The following is a 22,813-nucleotide window of genomic DNA, read 5'->3' on the forward strand; positions in this document are numbered from 1 at the left end:
TTAGAAAGTAAATTAAATAAATCACAATGAACTGGTTATAATCTGGAGTCAGGCAAAGATAAAAGTTTATTTTAAAGTAGAAAGATTGTATTAATTGAATTAGTAATTTATTAATCACTATGGCTGTTACATCAAGCTCTGAGATGAATGATAGTGAATTCTTTCATACGGTAAACCCGCAACAGGTTTTTCCCCAATTTTCAGGTGAAGAATCGGATGATGTACTATTTTTCTTTACCTATGTTGAAAAACTTAGAGAAATAGCAAGTTGGACTGATTTTCAATTGCTAGTTTTGATTAGAAGTAAATTAAGAGGAGTTATGCTGGAGGAAGTAGAGGAGACGAGATCTGGGGTTGATGGTTGATAGAAACCTGAAGTTTAGGGGACATATTGCAAAGATGGTGAAGGTAACAGAGGATTGCTGCAATTATGAGAAGGACACTGACCTGCAGAGATAAGAGGATTATCATTCCGTTGTATAAGTCTCACTTGGACTATTGTTCTGAGATTTGGGCCACAGGATTTGAAGGGGATAAATTAACTGTGGAAAGGATACAAAGACGGATGACAAAGATGGTTTCAGGACTGTACAAGCATAGTTATGAAGATCGGCTGAGGGAATGTGGACTGCAGAGTTTGGTGGATAGAAGAAAGAGAGGTAATATGATTGAGACTTTTAAACTGTTGAGCAGTGGTTACAGGGTTGACACCGGGGAGTTCTTTCGCTTGGTTGAACAGCAGGAAGGAGTGGTGACAAGATGCCATCCCTGGAAGTTACGAAAGGAAACTGTGAGCAAGAGGGTGAGGAGTGGTTTCTTTGTGTGGAGGGTGGTTGAACCGTGGAATGCATTGCCTGATGGAGTGGTGGGAGCAAGAACGGTCAATGAGTTTAAGTAGTGGTATGATAGACTTTGTGTTTCTTAGGGGGGACTTCCCCTCGATGAGTCTTGACAGACTTTATGTTCTTAGGAAGGACCTCCGACGATGAGTCTTTTGACTCCATGGAGGCCTGAATAATAATAATAATATAAAGTATTCTGCAGAGAATTTGAATGTATATTGCAAGGTATGAGGAGCTGTGTGTTTGACAAAGGGACCTTCTAGAGGGCTCTTTGACTCAATGGGGGTCTTAGGATGATAATAAAACTTAAACTTTATTTATGAAATTTCCACTGTGTGTGTGTGTGTGTGTGATGTGTATTTAAAATAGTGTAAATAAACATAATCTGCTTAATGAGTGATGCAAATGAACAGGCCAGTGGACCAGGTGATACTTATGTAAATAGATCTGAGAACAGAAATGCCAAGTTGAACAGGGAAATGAAGGTGAGCCAGGGAGGTCAGGGATCCATAGTGTGAGGTGAATGGATTCTGAAAGTAGTGATGAAATATGTGGATAGCCAGCATCAGAATGGAATGGCCTGGAGGGTCTGAGAGATATGAGACGGAAGGTGAGCAGACAGGAGCAAATATGGAGTAGTCACAATTGGTGGAGGGGGTCAGCATGAGTAGGACTGGATACACAAAGAAATTAAGTATGCTTATTTCTGATACACCTGGCACTCATCAATAAGGGTGATGAAATTGTTGCATTGATTGAGTTTATTATGCAAAAATACTTGGAATAAGTGAGACATGGTTGGATAAAAATGACATCTTGAGGGAATAAAAATGGAGCAGTAAGATTTTTTTGTGAAGATAGGAAAGTCAAGAAGAAAGGGAGACTGCTGCTGATAACAGCAGTGGAATCATGTCTGCATAAGATTGAGATACAAAGGGTGAAAAAGGTGGCAGTGGTTTTGAAGCAGCATGTTGTGAAGTGGAGGTTGATGGTCTCTGCTTTTGTCTGCCTTTTACAGGATGCAGAAGGCAGAGACAAAAATATATAGGAACTTTACTTACGAAAAGTGATTATGGGCGATTTCAATTATGGCAGTATAGAGGGCACACGAGGGTTAGTCTTAGATCCGGGTATATTATCAAAGGATGTGATAGTGAATATGGTGTCTGATCTTCCCCTGGTTTGTGAGTGACCATGAAGTGATCACCTAGGTCATAGCCAGTCATGTGGAACTATAAGGCTGATGATTATGAAAAGCTTAGAGACAACTTGGAGCTATAGCATAAAAAGAGGAATTGATTGGAGATGGGGAACAGACTGATTGAGGGGCATTGATCAAGAATTGTTTAACAGCAGTGCAATGTCTGAGTTTATTCCAAAGATGAAAATGCTAAACAAGGTAGATGTAAAATGGATGAAGAGATTAAGCACGGAATCTGGAAGAAGGCACTGTGGAGGCAACATAAGATGAAAGTTGGTAATGATCAGATGCATGAAGAGGACAAAGAATAAGCCAGTAAAGGTGACTTGGTTGGGAAAGACATCAAGAGTGCAGTATGAACAGGATTAGCTATTCAAGCTAAGAAAAATCCTAGTGAGTTTTTTTCAAACTCACTAGGATTTTTTTCAATATGTATCAAGTAGAATAAAAAATGACTATGGGAGAATGATGTTAGTTGATGACACTGGCATATTTGTTAACTAATGTGGAGGATATAGTTGAAGTATTATATTAGGAGGACAGCTTATCAGCATATTTCATCCTCATGAATGTTGGTTGGTTTATGGTCTATTGGCACAAAAACAGCAAAGGTCATACTGTTCCATAGTAAAGGTTACAGTAATACCTAAACAGCCAAAGAAGAATTGTAAACAATATGCATGAAAGTTGCATCATAAGAAGCTGGAGTGCAGAGGGGTATAGTGGAGAAGGGATTAAGTAAACTTGATGTTAATAAAGCAGTTGGACTTGAAATTATATTGCCATGTGTTTTGAAGGAATGCTGTGTGGAATTAATGGCTCTTTAGGCACAGATCTTTAACAAGAGTCTTTCAATGTCGCAAGTTCCAAAGGTGAGAAAAATTGTTCCACCTCGCAGTTGTGGGGGGGGAAGAGGGGGAGAAGACTGAGGCTACAAATTATAAGGCAATCTGTGTCTGGGGTTGTTAAGATGCTAGAGAAGTTGGCAAAGACTAGTATTCAGAAATGGGTTGATAATAGCAATATTCTTTGATGGTCAGTATGGGTTTGTTAGTGGAAGGTCGTGTTTTAGCAATCTGTTTATGTATTACAAAACTGATAAATTCATTGGATAAAGGATATGCATATACCCTATGTGGAAAAAAAGTGTCCAGTCACCAATGCTGTTTAGACATTACTGCATTTATAGCAAAATCAATAAGGAGTTGGCCCACCTTTGGCCACAATTACATTATACACTCTCCTTGGGACACTTTCAATTAGATGCTGGTAAGTAGTTGCAGGTATAATTTTCTATAGCTCCTGTAAAGTAGTGGTCAGTTCTGACACAGAAGTTGGAAGTGTCCTAACCCAAATCTTCTAGTTCATCCCAAAGGGCCTCTACAGGATTGAAGTCGTGGCTTTGAGCTGACCAATCCAAATTCTGTACACCCATATCCTCAAATCAGGTTGAAAGTATGCACCATTCCATGGTGCATGCTTCATGGCATGGTGCATTGCTGTGCTGAAACAATTATTACTTAACACCTCCAGAGAGTCCAAAGACTCATCGAGGGCACCTACTCTACAACTCTGTCTCTGCCACTCAATCCACCAACTACAATGAAACGTAACTACCATCATCTACACCAACGCCATCTGCCACACATCATCACCACTAGTATTTTCACAGACAATCGCAAACATCCATGCCCATGGTGGGATTTGAACCAGCAGCCTTTCCGTTGGAGAGCGGATATACTGACCCAGGGCAGTTCCTTGTGGGTTTGCACCACCTGGGTGCAAAATATTTGTGCTCCATCTTCCACAAATAGTTCAGTGTATTATTTATTCCCTATTTTTTATGAATGTTGTTGATTATACCACCCCTAAATCGTGCAGCCCGAGTTCATTGCACCTCGGTACGGAACAGGCATGCACTGACCACTTAACCAACTAGGCCAACACAACAAGAATTGCCAGTCTCCATAAAACTGGTAAAGCGTAGGCAGTGCAACATTGTCTAGGATGTACTGGTACTTTGTGCCGTTCATTTCCATCCACAAGTCGGTCCATTCCATGAGAAACATCCCCAGACCATGACACTGCCACCACCAAATTTAATAGTTGAGATGACATGTTGACAAATACTGTTCACCTGGCATATTCCACACCCAGCAGTGATCATCAGATTTAATCTTTAATTAGTCACATGGGGTCTATTTTACTCCAGCGTCATTCAAGTTTGATTTCTGACAAAACCAATGATGGATTTTTGTTGCTATTTTGAGTAGCTGAGTTTCTTGTTGTCCCTATGCTGATCATTGGTGCAATAATTTGTGGAGTAAGGAGTGATTTATGGCATACTGTGACCCCATGCACCTAATTATGTAACAAAAGAAAATGGTGCAACTAATTAAGGGTTGAAAACAGTGTAGTGTGATTTGTCACTCCATACCACTTAATTCCATCGATGATGTTCTTTGCACCAAGTAAGTCGCTTGCATTCATATGAGTTATTAACAGCTTGTATGCAGTGGCTCAGCCATGGAAATTTAACTTGTGCAATTCCTTAGTCTTCATGCACACACTCATCCTTGTTACGTCCTGCAGTTCCTTGGTGATAACTTGTGCAGAGGAATGACTGCACTGGTGGATGACATGTTTCAAAGCTCTTGTCCCTTTCCATCAATTTATGCAGCTTTCCTGAAGAATGTTTCTTGGTAGTTGTTAGTTCCCTCACATTGCCATTTACTAATATCTTGAACAGTTGACTGTGGGTGTTGCAATTGCATGCATTGGAGAGGTTGCTGATACACCCTATAACACCTCTTTGGAAATAAGTAAGCTCAACATGCATGGCCATGTCTTGCAAGTAGTCAATATACAGTACTGTGTGACATCTGAGAAGCTCACCCATGGAGGTTTTAAAGTAATTCTGTCACATGCGATCTATTGTTATGTTCCATTTTTGCCGTGGAATGGGTGTCCAGACACTTTTTTTCCACATAGGGTATAGTGGTGTACCTGGATTTTTCAGACCTCTGATAGACTGTCACATGACAAGATACTAGCTAAACTGAAACAGAAAGGATTAGATAACAAACCAGAGTTGGACTGCTAATCAGCTGTCAGGTATCAGCAGGTTGTGTGTGGAGGAGTGGTGCACCAAGAATCTGCTTTGAGACCATTATTGTTTAACTTGTACGTGTCCTTATATGGATCCTTATGTGTGTCATTGTGAACTAAGATAGCTTTTCCTCAAAAACTTAAAATATTTCTCCATAATAAAGCTTAACAGTATAACATCAAGAGGAAAAAATACATTTATTAAACAGTAATATTTTGCTGTTTTTCTGCCCAACCTCATCAGGTTGGGTAGAAAAACAGTGATAGGTACACAGCAATAAACCAAGTAGCTGTTGTAAACCAACAAGGACCTTAGGTGTCAGTTACGATTTAAATTGTTTCTACAATTACTTGGTTTAGTGCTGTGTGCCTGTCACAGTTTCATTGAGTTTTGATGCTGGTTCTGTAGAAAACCAATGAAATATTAGTGTTTTAATAAATGTTTTTTTTCCCCTCTTGGTTTTAGTTATCATGATTGCCATTCTCCTTGATAGGGGATGACATATTAAGAAAGGAAGGGTGTTAGTTATACTATCGAGCTTTTTTATGGATAATGAATAACACCTAAGCCTTCCTGTAAGAATTCAATTTCTTTCTCTTGTCCAAAGATGTGCTTTCTTTTCATTCCAATCTGCGTTAGTATAATTGAGTAAAATATTCAATAATGATTACCCATTTCTTATTTGTTAGGCTAATTTATTTCCTTGTTATTTCTCTCCCTCCCTATTGCTACATCTATAGCAACACCTGTCCCCCTCCACCTGTCTCAAAACCACTGCCACTATTTCACCCTTGCATCTCCGCCTAGCTTGGGTAACCTCTTAGTCAAAAGCACTCCTATCCCTTCTTTCATGACATTTCTTTCTATCTTTTTGAAAAAGCATATCCTTCCATCTCTATTCCTACCAAGAAGTCATCCTCATCCAACTATGTCTTATTTATTCCAGTAATTTCTGGACAAATAGATTCTATCAGTGCACCAATTTTATTCCTCATATTTCTGGTACCACTGGCATTCATAAATAGTTTAAACAACAAATTACACAATAACCACAGTAATTAACTTTAATGAAATGAAAATATAGATATTTCATACTAAAATAATAGTAAATCATCATCAGTGCATGCATAGAAACAAACAAATCAAAGAAATGGGAATACAAGGTACATACAACTAGCAGTCGTTTACCAATTAAAAACTGTTGCTGCATGCTAGAAATTAATATTAATAAATAATATTAAAACTATTTTTGATGGTTACATAAAATGAGAATCTCCCAAACTTTTGGGGGAGAGAGACAATCATTCCGAATCAGATTTGGCCAATGTGAAAGGACTTTGCAAAGCCCTTTTACGTTGGCCAAATCTGAAGAAATAAATAGCCCAACAATTTAAGATAGTCATATCACACCTTTGTCTCCTATCTATCAAACTGCAGTTTACATGCCCTCAGTCTCTCCTCATAACCACCATTCCACACTCCTGATATCATTTGTATTCTATCCAAGGTTACTTATTACCCTTCAAATCCTGATAACCAAATAGATGTGATCTAGTCAGGAATTATACAAAAGAACTATCACCCTCTTATCTCTGCTCATCACTGTCTTCAGTATTGCAGCAATCCTCTGAGTTGTCTTTACTACCTATCTTTGCAGTGAACTTCAAATATCTATGAACCATCATTATGATCTATTATCTCCATCATAGATCCACCAGTAGAGTATGCAGCCTTCCATCTAAAGATCTCAGATATCAATATTACATCTAGGTGCATTAAACTGAATCTCTATTCATTTGCCTTCATAACTTATTCAAATACTCCTGAACAGCCACAAAATCAGCACTATTATGAGTATCTCTCTCTCTCGCTGCACAATATTCTGCAATCAAGTGATAATTTCATAAAGGCTGACCAATAAAGTCTTAATATTGAGTCCTATGGAACCTCACTAGTAACCTTCCTTCCTGATACTGCTCCTTTTTACAGAACTCCCTTATTCTTGGATTTGAATTGCAAGTCTTGTAAATGGGATGTTAAATCTCCCTCTAGTTGATCGAGTGATCATGAGATGGTCACTTGGGTGGTTGCCAGCCGTATGAGGACTTCTGTGAAGAAATATGTGGAACTACAACTGGCGATTATGAAAAAACAGCCTAGAGCTGTATCATAGAATGAGGAATTGGATGGAAAGAAGATCACTGCTGCTTGGACACTATTCAGAAACTATCAGAAACAATGTCCGAATGTATTATAAGGGTCAAGAGGTTAGTAGGTGTGAAATGAATGAAGAGATGAGGCATGCATTCTGAGAGAAGGCAATATGGAGGTAGCATAAGACTGAGTGAGAGATGATGATCATTTGCATGAGTACAAAGAGTAAGCCAGGAAAATGAATTTTGTGGTAAGGTTAGGGAGTGCAGTATGAGCAGCAGTTGGCTGATCAGGCTAAAAAAATAAATACTTTGTTCAGATATGTAGCCAGTTGAAAAATGAATGACTAATGAAAAATATTGTCTGGTGAAAAGTAGGATAACCACTAGAAGATATAGTTAAGATATTAAATGAGAAATTCATAAAGGTATTTCACCCTCATGGACATGATATAATGTATAGCTTGAGTGCAGTGGGAAAGGAGGAAGAGGAATATGTGCAAGCAGGGGATATATGAAGGATTGAGTAAATTTGATGTTGATGAAGAAGTTGAACATCATCAGTACCACCATGTTTTGAGGAAATGTTCCAGTGAGATAATAGCCTTGACATATTTAACCTGAATCTTACAATGGCTGGCTTCTGAAGGTATGGATAGAGCAGAAATTGTTTTCCTTCATAAAGACTTTGTGAGACTGGTTTCAAATTGTAAGCCAATCTTGTCTGAAATAGTGGTTAGTGTTAAAGAGTTAGTAGTAAAAAAATTTTGAGATAAAAAAAAATATTAGTCAAGATCTAGAAGTGATCTAGAATAGCACTTTTTACATTTTATCTTATGATTGATGAGATAAAATCTAATCAATCATAAGATCTTATCCAGCATTTAACATACATTCTAACATGTACTACATTTGGTTCTCACTGTGGCAAACTTGTAGTGACCACAGGAATAGTTTATAGATATTTTTTTTTTTTAACATAGCATGTGTGGTGGAAGTTTTTCCACTTGGTTATATTATAAAGATGCCAGAAATGATATTCTTGGTTTAATCCTTTATCAAAGTGTAAGCAAACCAAGTTTGATACTAGGGCAGGTGATGTCAAGTCATTAGCCTCTATATACAAGTTGCACAGTTCTGAAATTACTTCGGGCACAAACTTGCTTGCTTATACTTCGATAAAGAGTTAAACCAAGAATATAATTTCTTGGCATCTTTAATTTATAGCATTTATGGAATTTGATCAGATCTTTTCAGTTGTGTGAGTTTATAGCAGATTTTGCTATATTGAGTCAACTGTATTAGTATTTAATTGTTATTCTGTTTTATTTTCTCTTTAACTATTTCTAAGCATGGAAAATGGTCATGTGTGACTGGAAAATATAAAAATTTTGTATTAAACATATTATTCTCTATGTTAAATGAATATCATCTCTTTTTTATTATCTTGTTTACTGCTGCTTTCTTATTTTTGTATGACCAGGACTCATGGTTTACACTGAGAAAGTGTATAACATTTTTAGTGAGTTGATTGTATTGTTTTTGTAATCTGTCAAGTGTTTCATAACCAAGGTTTGAATTGTATCCAACCCACCATTCATTTGACCTCAAGTGAATGGAAAAGCATTATATACCACTACTTTCTGGATAAGTTTAAGAAAATAACAATTTAGTATATAGTAAGTCTATTCAGTTAATAATTTTAATCTGATTTTACAAATCTGCTACTTTCTGTTCTAGTTATCATCAGGTTAACTTTAAAAGTCTGAAGACCTCAAATGTGTATTACTAGTTAAAGAATTAGAAAGTTTGTCCTCTGGCTTTGTATAGTCGGTTGAATTTTCAAATTAAATTTATTTATAGGCTCAATTTACTGGTTATCTAAAAATGGAAATTGCACCACAGAATCAAGCCTTTGTTTTGGGACTTGGTGGAGTTAATGTTCAACAAATAATGCAAAAATCTGAAGCTGTTATTGTATTTCCTGGTGCAAATCTTTCTCAGGTTAATTCTGCCTGTCTTGGACATGAAGTGCCACTTTCCAAATCAACTGTAATAATTGCAGGTCTCTTTGATAACGTATATCTAGCTTGGCAAGAACTACAGGTAAGTTTTGTCTCTTAATAACGTATCATTTTTTTGCCACTTTTCAACTTGCTTGTGTTAGAAGGTAGGCACTCTTTGGGAATGAATATTGAATAAAATATATAGTATTAAATAAATTTTATAAAATTTATTTAAAATTAGTGTACAAATTAATAGGAGTTCGTGTTTAACATGTTCTGAACAATATTATTTGATATGCATTTGATTCATTGTTAAATGTCATGACTTGCCATTTGTGACACTCACTAGTATAAATGTAAGTTCAGTCATATTGCAACTAAAAGGGTGCTTTTAACTACTGTTTTAGATATGTTAATAGTTACAGAATTGAAAGATATAGATAATCTTTAAGTAGACACAAATTATGGTGAGATAACCATCATTTATTGAAAGTGACTGTTGCATTAAAGTTCATAGGTACTAACATGTTCGTGCTAGGCACTGGGCACACTGTATTGTGTACTTGCCCATGATGCAGGACATGACAGATTGTTTCATCCTTCCTGTTAGCATATCAGCTAGATATATGACAAATCATGACATGTGATTGTCACATATATTATTATTATTACCCATGGAGTCAGACTCATCTAGGAGTATAATAAATTTAGTTTAATCCTTTATCGAAGTGTAAGCAAACAAAGTTTACGCCTGAGGTATCTTCAGGATGGAGGCAAATCGTGGTAAAAGTGGACCAAGCTGTCATCACTCCTTGTCCCAGTATCTTCCATAATCCCAAAGCACATCTCCTTGCAGACATGTATAATGCTATGCATTAAGGGAAGGGCCACTACCCAGACTGGTTTCAACCTTTATTGAGGTCTATTGACCCAGAAGTGGTGATACTAAGGCAGAAGCAATGGAGAAGTCATATTTACCTATATGAAAGTTTATTTTTTCACTTGGTTAGAGTATAATGAAATTAGTTTAATCCTTTATCCAAGTGTGAGCAAACAAAGTTTGCGCCTGAAGTATCTTCAGGACTAGGGTAAAGTGATACAACACCAGGGCAACTCGTTGTAAAGGTGGAGAAAGCTACCAACACTCCTAACTCAGTATCTCCTATAATGCAAAACACATCTCCTTGCGGATATGTCTAATGTTATGCATTAAAGGAAGGGCCACTACCCAGACTAGTTTCGACCTTTATTGAGGTCTCTTCAGTGGGAGCCAGGCCCTAGTGGAAATACCAGGCAGAAGCATTAGCAGGTCATCTCTACCTATAGGAGTTGCCAAATGGTGTGCCACCCTTTTTTAATAAATTACTCTGGATTTAGAGAAAGATGTTGAAAGTTTATTTTTTCACTTGGTTAGAGTATAATGAAATTAGTTTAATCCTTTATCCAAGTGTGAGCAAACAAAGTTTGCGCCTGAAGTATCTTCAGGACTAGGGTAAAGTGATACAACACCAGGGCAACTCGTTGTAAAGGTGGAGAAAGCTACCAACACTCCTAACTCAGTATCTCCTATAATGCAAAACACATCTCCTTGCGGATATGTCTAATGTTATGCATTAAAGGAAGGGCCACTACCCAGACTAGTTTCGACCTTTATTGAGGTCTCTTCAGTGGGAGCCAGGCCCTAGTGGAAATACCAGGCAGAAGCATTAGCAGGTCATCTCTACCTATAGGAGTTGCCAATTAGTGTGCCACCTTTTTAATAAATTACTCTGGATTTAGAGAAAGATGTTGAAAGTTTATTTTTCACTTGGTTAGAATATAATAAATTTAGTTTAATCCTTTATCCAAGTGTGAGCAAACAAAGTTTGCACCTGAAAGTATCTTCAGGACTGGGGGTAAGGTGATGACCTGCTAATGCTTCTTGCTGGTATCTCCACTTGGGCCTGGCTCCCACTGAAGAGACCTCAATAAAGGTCGAAACTAGTCTGAGTAGTGGCCCTTCCCTTAATGCATAACATTAGACATATCCGCAAGGAGATGTGTTTTGCATTATAGGAGATACTGAGTTAGGAGTGTTGGTAGCTTTCTCCACCTTTACAACGAGTTGCCCTGGTGTTGTATCACTTTACCCTAGTCCTGAAGATACTTCAGGCGCAAACTTTGTTTGCTCACACTTGGATAAAGGATTAAACTAATTTCATTATACTCTAACCAAGTGAAAAAATAAACTTTCAACATCTTTCTCTAAATCCAGAGTAATTTATTAAAAAAGGGTGGCACACCATTTGGCAACTCCTATAGGTAGAGATGACCTGCTAATGCTTCTGCCTGGTATTTCCACTAGGGCCTGGCTCCCACTGAAGAGACCTCAATAAAGGTCGAAACTAGTCTGGGTAGTGGCCCTTCCTTTAATGCATAACATTAGACATATCCGCAAGGAGATGTGTTTTGCATTATAGGAGATACTGAGTTAGGAGTGTTGGTAGCTTTCTCCACCTTTACAACGAGTTGCCCTGGTGTTGTATCACTTTACCCTAGTCCTGAAGATACTTCAGGCGCAAACTTTGTTTGCTCACACTTGGATAAAGGATTAAACTAATTTCATTATTACCTATATGAGTTGCCAAAAGGTGTACCACCTTATTATTAAATTACTCTGGAAACTTACAACATTTTTCTCTAAATCCAGAGTAATTTAATAATAAGGTGGTACACCTTTTGGCAACTCATATAGGTAAATATGACTTCTCCATTGCTTCTGCTTTATTATCACCACTTTTGGGTCTGGCTCCCACTGACAAGACCTCAATAAAGGTTGAAACCGGTATAGCATTATACATGTCTGCAAGGAGATGTGCTTTGCATTATGGGAGATACTGTAAAAGGAGTGATGAGAGCTTGGTCCACCTTTACAACGAGTTGCCTTAGTCCTGAAGATACTTTAGGCGCAAACTTTGTTTGCTTACACTTGGATAAATGATTAAACTAAATTTATTATAGTCTAGCCAACTGCAAAAAATTTCCAGCTCATCTAGGAGGTCCTTTTATCAAACACACAGCTCATCATACTGTGCTTTAAACACACTCAAATTCTCTGCAGAAACCATACTCTCAGGCAAGGCATTCCAATCATTCACAACTCTGCATGGAAAAAACCTTCTTCTCACTTCCCTACTCACACCCTTCTTATACAGTTTCCAGGGATGACCTCTAGTTCTCCCGTGATCTCCCACTATTTTCTGTAGAACCTTTCCAGCATCGATTCAATAACAATCCCTTAATACTTTGTAGGTCTCTATCATATCTCCTCTTCCTCCTCCTGTCCACCAGACTCACAAGTTGCATTTTCTCAATCTTTCCTAATACTTGACATTCTAAAGGTCAGAAACTACCTTAGTTGGTCACATCTGGACCCTTTCCAACATCTCTTCATCCTTCTGAAAACCAGGTGACCAAATCTGGGCACAATAGTACATGTGTGGCCTAATCAAAGCCTTATACAATGGAACAAGAATCTCTCTACTTCTACAAGTCAGTGTCCTCTGCATCATTCCCAGAAGCCTTTGTGTTGTCTTCACAATTTTGGTTATGTGTCCTCTAAATTTCAGATCCTTATCCACTATCACCCACAGAGCTCTTATTTCCTCTACCTCCAACAATATATTCTCACCAAGCATAAATTCTGCATCCCATCTTTGTTTTCCAAATTTTAAAACCTTGCATTTTGCAACATTGAACTTGCAACTCCATTCCCGTGCCCAATCACTCGATTTAATCGAGTCTTCCTGTAAGGCCACAACATCCTCTCTCTACTCTTCATGGTTTGTCCCAACTTTGTGTCATCTGTAAACAACTGAATATCTCCATCCAAATCTTCACCGATATCATTAATATACTAGTTAAACAGCAATGGCCCTAAAACAGATCCCTGAGGCACACCACTAGTAACTTTCCTTTTCCTGGATATCGCTCTCCCATACACAACTTGTTGATACCTATCAGATAGCCAGTCTCAAATCCAATGCACCAATCTAATCTAATATCCAACCCCATCTACTCCAGTTTGACTATCAACTTATCATGCGGTAATCTATCAAAAGCCTTTGCAAAATCCAAGTATATTACTGTATATCCTTCTCCTCTGTCCATGGAAGCAGTCACCCTATTGTAATAAGTAGATTACTAAAATATGACCTCCCTTTAGCAAATCCATGCTATCCATGAAAGATAATACCATTGTTGTCAACCCAATTCTGGATCCTAGTTCTCACAAGCTTCTCCAACAACTTAACTACAACACCTGACACATAGATAGGTCTATAATTTGATGGTTGAGTTCTATCACCTCCTGTATGAAGTGGCACAATCTTGCACTCTTTAGGAACTTAACAGTGCAAGACTCGTATTTAAAAAATATGTCAAGGCTAGTGTCGACTCCCTGGCACATTCCTTCAGAGTACATGGTGATATATAGTCCTACAGCCTTATTTACATCTAGTTTACTCATCTCCCCCAAACATGTTGCTCACTTACAGTCAGTCTCTCCTCTCAATCTCTCCATGAAGTCACATTCACAAGATTGAAAGATCTTTATGAACTGCTCATTAAGTATCTCCACCACACATTTTGCAACAGCTGTCTTTATACCATTTTCTCCAATCAATGTCATCTTTCCATAATCATTCTTTCTTTTGCTGGCTACATATCGAAAGAACTCCCTAGGATTCTTTTTTGGCTTCATTAGCTAACTGCTGTTCATACCTCTCTCTTTAGCTACCATCACCAACGAAGTAGCCTGCCTTGCCTGGTCTTTGTAGACCTCATGGAATTGGTTATTTCCACTTTTCTTATGCTCCCCTCCACACTGCCCTTTTTCTCTGTATCGCATGCTTAATCTCTTTATTCGTGCATTTCACACCTACCTTATTTAACCTTCTCACCCTTGGAATAAATTTAGACATTGCATCTAGTAGATAGTTTTTGAAAACCCCCCAAGCTGCATTGATCTCTTTTCCAGCTAACTCCTCATTCCATGTTACACCTGCATGCTAAATCCTGAGCTCTTCCTAATCATCCCCCCCTCCCCTTGTAGTTCCACATATATCATTTGCTCACACTGCTGGCAATCACCCAGGTAATCACCTCATGGTCACTGTCACCAATTGGTGGGTGATTTGACACTTCATTTATAATTGCATCCTCTGATGAGATGACGAAATCCAAGACCCTCAATCCTCGTGTGTCCTCAGTTACATACCATCTGAGGTAGTTATCCCTCAAAAACTCGCTCATTTTCTTTACTTCCCATTGCTATTTCATCATTCCAGTCTATATTGCCATAATTAAAATCGCCCATAATGATCACTCTTTTCTTATTTGCTTGGCTAATTTGATTATACATTTCATAGTCACTACCTTCCACATTTCCTGGTCTATAACAACATCCAACCAAGTACTTCATTCCATTCAGCTCTATCTCTCATCATACTGCTTCAAAACCAATGGCACTCTTTCCCTCTTGCATCTCTACTTTGTATGGACATGATTCTTTCTCTATCATCAATAACACTCCCAATCCTTTTTTACCCATGCTATCCTCATGAAGTACATCATATCCTTCCATCTGTATTCCTGTCAGAATGTTGTCCTCATGTAACCATGTGTCACTTATTCCAACAATTTTTGGGTGAACAGACTCATTTAGTGCAACCATCTCATCTGCCTTTTTCTTACACTTCTAGGATTTGTATGTAAACACAACAGCTCATTCCTGGATCTACAGCTAGTTCCACTGATAACACTCATTCGATGTGATCTCTCCATGTTCGACTGTGGCCATTTCCCTTTCTGCTTATTCAATTTAGAACCCTTTCCAATTCAGTTTCCACTTGATCCCAAGTCATCCCATTCCTTTCCTGTCTACACATGCTCTCACATCCTCTTGGAGCATCCACTTTTCTAATGCTGTATACTCCTGTCCACCCTGAGCCTCCCCATTTCCCTGTTCATCTCGCACACCCATTCTCTCATTTTCCATACTCATGCCACTTACTTCCTCATTCATAACCACCTCTTCAATCTCTCCTGTCATACTCTCCTGCTCTTCCACATTGCTTCCCACTTGATCTGATCCATTCTTTATACTCACTTCTCTACCTTCCAGAAACAGTCTCTAACGACTCAAATGCAGTCCATCGCTCCCATACAGTTGACTTCATCCTTCAAACTCATTCCACACATTAACAAACTGTACTCCCATCTCCTCACACATTTCAGCTAGCATATCATTCATAATCCTTGCTCTCTCCCTCATTTCACTACAGTCATACCTAGGCAACATGCTTACTACCCTTCCTGTCACACTATTCTCTTTTATCTGTCTAAGCAGCCTCCTGATATCCATTCTGGCATGCTCTTTGTCCTCTGTCAAGTCATTTGTACCTATTAAAACCATCAACTACTTCGCTCACTCCCTCCTCATATCCAATGCCTCAATCACTCTACTCATTTTACCACCTGGAAAACATACCTTATGCATCCTCTCATTCAGCACACCTTTAATAATGGAGTCGCCATAACGCCAAAATATTTTCATGTATTTTTCAGTTTTCTAAAAATACTGAATTATACTATGTCTGTATAGTATTATTCACTATTCAATAATACTAAAACATGTACAAATTTCATTGTAACATTAAGGTCCGATGACCCTTGAACAACATGGGAATTAGGGGTGCTAATCCCCCCTGTGTTGTTCGAAAATCTGCATATAAATTTTGACTGCCCAAAAACTTAACTACTAACAGCCTACGGTTGACTGGAAGTCTTACCGATAACATACAGTCAATTGACAGATATCTTGTATGGTATGTTTGTATTATATACTATATTCTTACAATAAAGTAAGCTAGAGAAAATAAAATGTTGTTATTAAAGAAAATCATAAGGAAGTGAAAATCCATTTACAGTATTGTACTGTATTTATCGATACTATAAGTTTAGGTCATTTGTTTACAAGATGAATCATATGTCTGTCAGTAAGTACATCAACATTATCTTATATGATACAAAACGTTGTAGATGCTATATGTATTACTAACACTGGCCATCAAAAATGAAAAGATAATGTGAAAAAGAACTTCATATTATCTAGTGCAGTCAGCACAGTTGAACTATCAGAGGCGAAATAAAGTTCAATTCTATTGTGAAAGGAAATGAAATTTTGATATACATATTTTGAATGATAAAAATAAGCAAATATATCGCTTACTTTAAAAATTGGAGAATAAAATATCTGAATTATGCAGAAAATATAAATTTAAATCATAACTGTTAATTTCATTTTGTAATGACCAATTATACAAGGAAACCAAGAAAGTGAAAGTACAGTAGATTACTATACAACATGAAGAAAAAATTTAGTAATATGATTAAAGAATTTCATGTTATTCTCTATAAAACAAAGTTGCTCAAGCATGTCCTAAAGGAAATCTGTGAAGTATTATTCGATTTCGAAGGTTTTATACAAAAATAAAAATAATATAAACTGGAAGGTCGGCAGCCGGTTTTCTTTTCTTTTTTGAAAAGAATATTTCAAATAATTATCGCGAATTAATTTCTTCGAGAACAAAGAAAAATCTTTCGTCTAGTAAGCAATTAGAAAAAAATTAGCGCAAAAAAAAAAATAATAAATTAAATTGGTTCTCCAAGGTAAGGCATGGTTCACTTAAATATTTTTAAGTGAACAAATTATACAAGATCTTTATTTTGTCCAGACATTAAAATTGTATTGTACAATAAAAAGAGAACACAAAAATATAAATAATTTCTCTATTTTTAGTGTATCCTATATAACTAAAATCCAGTTGACCAGCATGAAACAAGGAAGTGCGTTTCTTGTTATAGGCAACTGAGAGGTAGCTACAAATGCGAGATAATCCGATTAACCGTTCTCTTCAGCGTGAGGGTTTATCACACTTTCTAATGGACATGACAGTCAAATTGCACTACTTATCCTGGTTCTTTAAACAGGTGGGCTGAAACATATATCCAGGTTTAGTTGGACGTCTATAGACGTCCTAGCCGTTTGGGAGGTTAAAGGTGTTCTAGAGGATAAAATGCACAAGGTATGTTTTCCAGGTGGTAAAATGAGTAGTGATTGAGGCATTGGATATGAGGCGGGAGCGAGCAAAAGAGTTAATAGTATTAATTGGTACAAATGATTTGAGAGAGAACAAAGAGCATGTCAGAATGAATATCAGGAGGCTGCTTGGAAAGATAAAAGAGAATAGTGTGACAGGAAGGGTAGTCAGTGTGTTGCCTAGGTATGACTGTGGTGAAATGAGGCAGAGAGCAAGGATTATGAATGATATTCTGGCTGAAATGTGTGAAGAGATGGGAGTACAGTTTGTTAATGTGGGGAATAAGTTTGAGGGATGAAGTGAGCTGTATGGGAGCGATGGACTGCATTTGAGTGGTTATGATGTGAGTCGCTTGGAGAGACTGCTGCTGGAAGGTAGAGAAGTGAATAGAGAGAATGAATCAGATTGAGAGGGGAGTGATTTGGAAGAGCAGGAGATTAAGATGGGAGAGATTGAAAAGGTGGATATGAATGGGGAAGTGAGTGGCATGAGCATAGAAAATGACAGAATGGGTGTGCAAGAGGAGCAGGGAAATGGGGAGGCTCAGGGTGGACAGGGGGTACAGAGCGTGAGAAAGGTGGATGCTCCAAGAGAAGGTGAGAGCATGTGTAGGCAGGAAAGAAATGGGATGACCAGGGATCAAGAGGAAACAGATGGAATTGAAAAGGGTTCTAAAATGAAGAAGCAGAAAGGGAAATGGCCCCAGTCCAGCATGGAGAGATCACATCGAGTGAGTGGTATCAGTGGAACTAGCTGTAGATCCAGAAATGAGTTGTGTTTGTATACCAATGCTAGAAGTATAAATATAAGAAACGAGGCGGATGAAATGGTTGCACTAATTGCATCTCTTCACTCAAAGATTGTCAAAATAAGTGAGACACGGTTAGATGAGGACAACATCCTGACAGGAATAGAGATGGAAGGGTATGATATTTTTTGTGAGGATAGACGGGGTAAAAAGGGAGGGGGAGTGCTATTGATGATAGAGAAAGAGTTATGTCCATACAAGGTAGAGATGCAAGAGGGAAATATGGCCAGTGGTTTTGAGGCAGTATGGTGTGAGATAGAGGTGAATAGAATCAAATATTTGGTGGGATGTTGTTATAGACCTGGTAATGTGGATGGTGGTGATAGTGAAATGTATAGTCAAATTAGCCAAGCAAATAAGGTAAGGGTGATTGTTATGGGTGATTTTAATTATGGCAATATAGACTGGAATGAAGAGATAGCAACTGGAAGTAAAGAAAACGAGTTTCTCGAGTTTTTGAGGGATAACTATCTCAGACAGTGTGTAACAGAGGGCACACGAGGATTAAGGGTCTTGGATTTGGTCATCTCATCAGAGGATGTAATTATAAATGAGGTGTCAAATCATCCACCAATTGGTGGAAGTGACCATGAGGTGATTACCTGAGTGGTTGCCAGCAGTGCAAGGATCCTTGTGAGAAAAGGGTATATGTGGAACTACAACGGGGGGGGTGATTATGAAGAGCTGAGGAGACAGCTTGCGGGTGTAGTACGGAATGAGGAGTTAGATGGAAAAGAGATCAATGCAGCTTGGGGGATTTTCAAAAACTATTTAGTAGATGCAATGCCTAATGTATTCCAAGGGGGAGAAGGTTAAATAAGGTAGGTGTGAGATGGATGAATAATGAGATTAAGCATGTGATACAGAGAAAAAGGGCATTGTGGAGGCAGCATAAGAGAAGTGGAAGTAACCAATTTCATGAGGTTTACAAAGACCAGGCAAGGAGGGTGACTTGGTTGGTGAGAGTAGCTAAAGAGAGGTATGAACAGCAGTTAGCTAATGAAACCAAAAAGAATCCTAGGGGGTTCTTTCGATATTTAGCCAGCAAGAGAAAGAATGATTATGGAAGGATGACAATGACTGGAGGAAATAGTATAAAGACAGCTGTTACAGAATGTGTGGTGGAGATACTTAATGAGCAGTTCATAAAGATCTTTCAATCTTGTGAATGTGACTTCATGGAGAGATTGAGAGCAGTTGATGATGGGGAGGAGAGACTTTCTGTAAGTGAGCAAGAGGTGTTTGGGGAGTTGAGTAAACTAGATGTAAATAAGGCTGTGGGACTTGATAATACATCACCGCGTATTATGAAAGAATGTGCCAGAGAGTTGACACCTGCCTTGACATATTTTTTTAATACGAGTCTTGCACTTGGTCATGTTCCTAAAGAGTGGAAGGAGGACAAGATTGTGCCACTTCATAAAGGAGGTGATCGAACTCAAGCATCAAACTATAGGCCTATCTCTGTGTCAGATGTTGTGGTTAAGTTGTTGGAGAAGCTTGTGAGAACTAGGATCAGATTTGGGTTGACAACAATGATATAATCTTTCATGGACAGCATGGATTTGCTAAAGGGAGGTCATGTTTTCGTAATCTACTTACTTATTACAATAAAGTGACTGCTTCCTTGGACAGAGCAGAAGGATACACAGTAATATACTTGGATTTTGCAAAAGCTTTTGATAGAGTACCTCATGATAAGTTGACAGTCAAACTAGAGCAGATGGGGGTTGGATATTAGATTAGTGCATTGGATTGGAGATTGCCTATCGGATAGGTATTAGCAAGTTGTGTATGGGGGTGCGATATCCAGGAAAATGAGTCACTAAATATTTTATGTACTAATGGCCCTAAAACAGACCCTCAGGGGTCTGTTTTAGGGCCATTACTATTTAACTTGTATATTAATGATATTGACGAAGATTTGGATGGAGATATTCAGTTGCTTGCGGATGATGCAAAGTTGGGATGAACCATGAAGAGTAGAGAAGATCTTGTGGCCTTGCAAGAAGACTTGAATAAATTGAGTGATTGGGCAAGAAAATGGGGATGTGAGTTCAATGTTGCAAAATGTAAGGTTTTAAAATTTGGAAAACAAAGATGGGATGCAGAATTTATACTTGCTTAAGTATATTGTTGGAGGTAGAAGAAATAAGAGATCTGGGGTTGATAGTGGATTAGGATCTAAAATTTAGCGGGCACATCGCCAAAATTGTGAAGACAACACAAAGACTTCTGGGAATGATGCAGAGGACACTGACATGTAGAAGTAGGGAGATTCTTGTTCCATTGTATAAAACTTTGATTAGACCACACATGGACTATTGTGCCCAGATTTGGTCATCGGGTTTTCAGAAGGATGAAGAGATGTTGGAAAGTGTCCAAAGGCGACTGACTAAGGTAGTTTCTGACCTCTGGAATGTTGAGTATGAGTAAACATTGAGAAGATGTAATTTGCAGAGTCTGGTGGAGAGAAGAAAGAGGGGTGATATGATAGACACCTACAAGTTGGTAAGGGGTTATAAGATTAATGGTGGAGAAGTTCTACAGAGAAAAGTGGGAGATCAGGGGAGAACCGGAGGTCATTCCTGGAAATTGTATAAAGAGGGTGTGAGTAGGGGAGTGAGAGGCAGGTTTTTTTGTGCAGAGTTGTGAATGATTGGAATGCCTTGCCTAAGAGTGTGGTGTCTGCAAGGAGTTTGAGAGTGTTTAAGACACGGTATGATGAGATGTGTGTGTGTGTGATAGAAGGAACTTATATTATATTATCATCATCATCATACGTATCAAGGATTTAGGCCTAGTATGGCCTGTTCCGGCCTTAGAAGTCATCGTTTAAGAGGACATCCTGGTTTTCTTTTTCCTAATGGCTTGTACTTTAAGGCTTGTTTTGGTAATCTTTCTGTTTTCATTATTTGAACATGTTCCATCCATCTATGTTTATATTTTTTAATTTTTTCAATTACTGGTTCTTGGTTTAATTCCTTCATAATATCTTCGTTTCTTTTGTGATCAAATAGGGTATACTTTGCAGTTTTTCTCATAAACTTCATTTCTGCTGTTGTTAATCTTTGTTTGTCTTTTTTGTTTTATTGTCCAGATTTCGCTTCCATACATTAAGACCGGTAGGGCTAATGTATTGTATACTTTTAGTCTGGTTTGTTTTTGAACTAGGTTTGGTTTAAATATAGAGTTAATTACTCCTGTTATTTTTAAATATTTTGCAATTTTTATGTTTATATCTTTTTCATTTTCATAAGTAATCATACATCCTAGGTAGTTAAATGAATTCACCTGTTCTAAGATCTTGTTATCTAATATTATTTTAGTTCTTGCTGGATCTTGTCCTTTAAAGGCCATAGTTTTTGATTTTTCCGTTGATATTATCATACCATAATCTTTGGATATCTCATTTTGATTTAAAATAGCTTTCTGTAAGTTATCTTCAGAATTTGTAATTATTATTTGGTCGTCTGCAAAGAGGAGAGTGTTTAAGTTAACTGTAGGTGAAAGTTTAATTCCTTGATGTAAATTTTTACTCCATTTTATTATTATTTCATTTAAGTAGATATTAAAAAGAGTTGCTGAGAGGGGACATCCCTGTTGGACCCCTTGGTTTATCTCTCTTGTATATGATAGCTCATGATTTAATCTTATTTGTATTTGATTATTTTCATATATACTTGTGACAGCTTTTAGGATATTATTTGGTATTTGTCTTTCTTTTAATATGTTAAATAATATGTTTCTTTTAACTTTGTCAAATGCTTTTTCAAAGTCAATAATTGCAATATGTGTTTCTAAATTATATTCTCTTCTTTTCTCTATTATTAATTTTAGGCAGAAGGCTGGGTCTATACATGATCGTCCTTTTCTAAATCCATTTTGTACCTCTAGAATAAAGTTTTCGGAATATTTCATTAGTTTTGTTATTTAAGATTCTGCTGTATATTTTGTAACATGAGTTTAGTATACTGATACCTCTATAGTTTTTAGGGTCATCTCTATTACCTTTCTTAAAGTGACCCTTGTGCTATTAGAGTACTCGAGGGCCATGGGGTCTTTTCATTTCTGGCCTTACAACTATGTCCTCTCTATAAACCTTACTACATTTCTTTTATAATCTAACCTTTCCCCTTCAATATACCCTATTCCTCCTATGGGTTTAAATTCAGAAGAAGGCGAGTTCAGAAGCCTTAAGGTAGCAGCCCTACCACTGAACTATTCCATCGTCAGGCTAGTCCCCTGACATGGAGAACATAACCATATTATATTATAAATTAAGAATTATTATTATTATCCCAAGACCTCATGGAGTCAAAAACTCATCTGGGAGGTCCTTTTATCACACACACATCTCATCATACAGTGTATTAAACACACTCAAACTCCTTGCAGACACGACACACTCAAGCAAGGCATTCCAGTCATCCACAACTCTGCATGAAAAAAAACCTGCCTCTCACTCTCCTACTCACACCCTCTTAATACAGTTTCCAGGGATGACCTCTGGTTCTCCCCCTCATCTCCCGCTATTCTCTGTAAAACTTCTC

General features: G+C 37.7%; 1 protein-coding gene across 1 annotated transcript in view; it reads left to right on the top strand.

The window, feature by feature from the left end:
• Positions 1 to 9,564, top strand: part of LOC150109076 (protein bicaudal C homolog 1-like) — a 172,091-nt gene extending 162,527 nt beyond the window's left edge. The window contains exons 7-8 of the mRNA XM_090401556.1: positions 9,169 to 9,411; positions 9,553 to 9,564. Coding sequence (XP_090257682.1) covers positions 9,169 to 9,411; positions 9,553 to 9,564 — 255 coding nt within the window. The remainder of the gene's footprint in view (positions 1 to 9,168; positions 9,412 to 9,552) is intronic.
• Positions 9,565 to 22,813: the final 13,249 nt, after the last annotated feature.

Source organism: Typopeltis vanoorti, chromosome 2, assembly GCF_054136105.1.
Source record: "Typopeltis vanoorti isolate ZY-2024b chromosome 2, IOZ_Tvanoo_1.0, whole genome shotgun sequence".
NCBI lineage: Eukaryota > Metazoa > Arthropoda > Arachnida > Uropygi > Thelyphonidae > Typopeltis > Typopeltis vanoorti.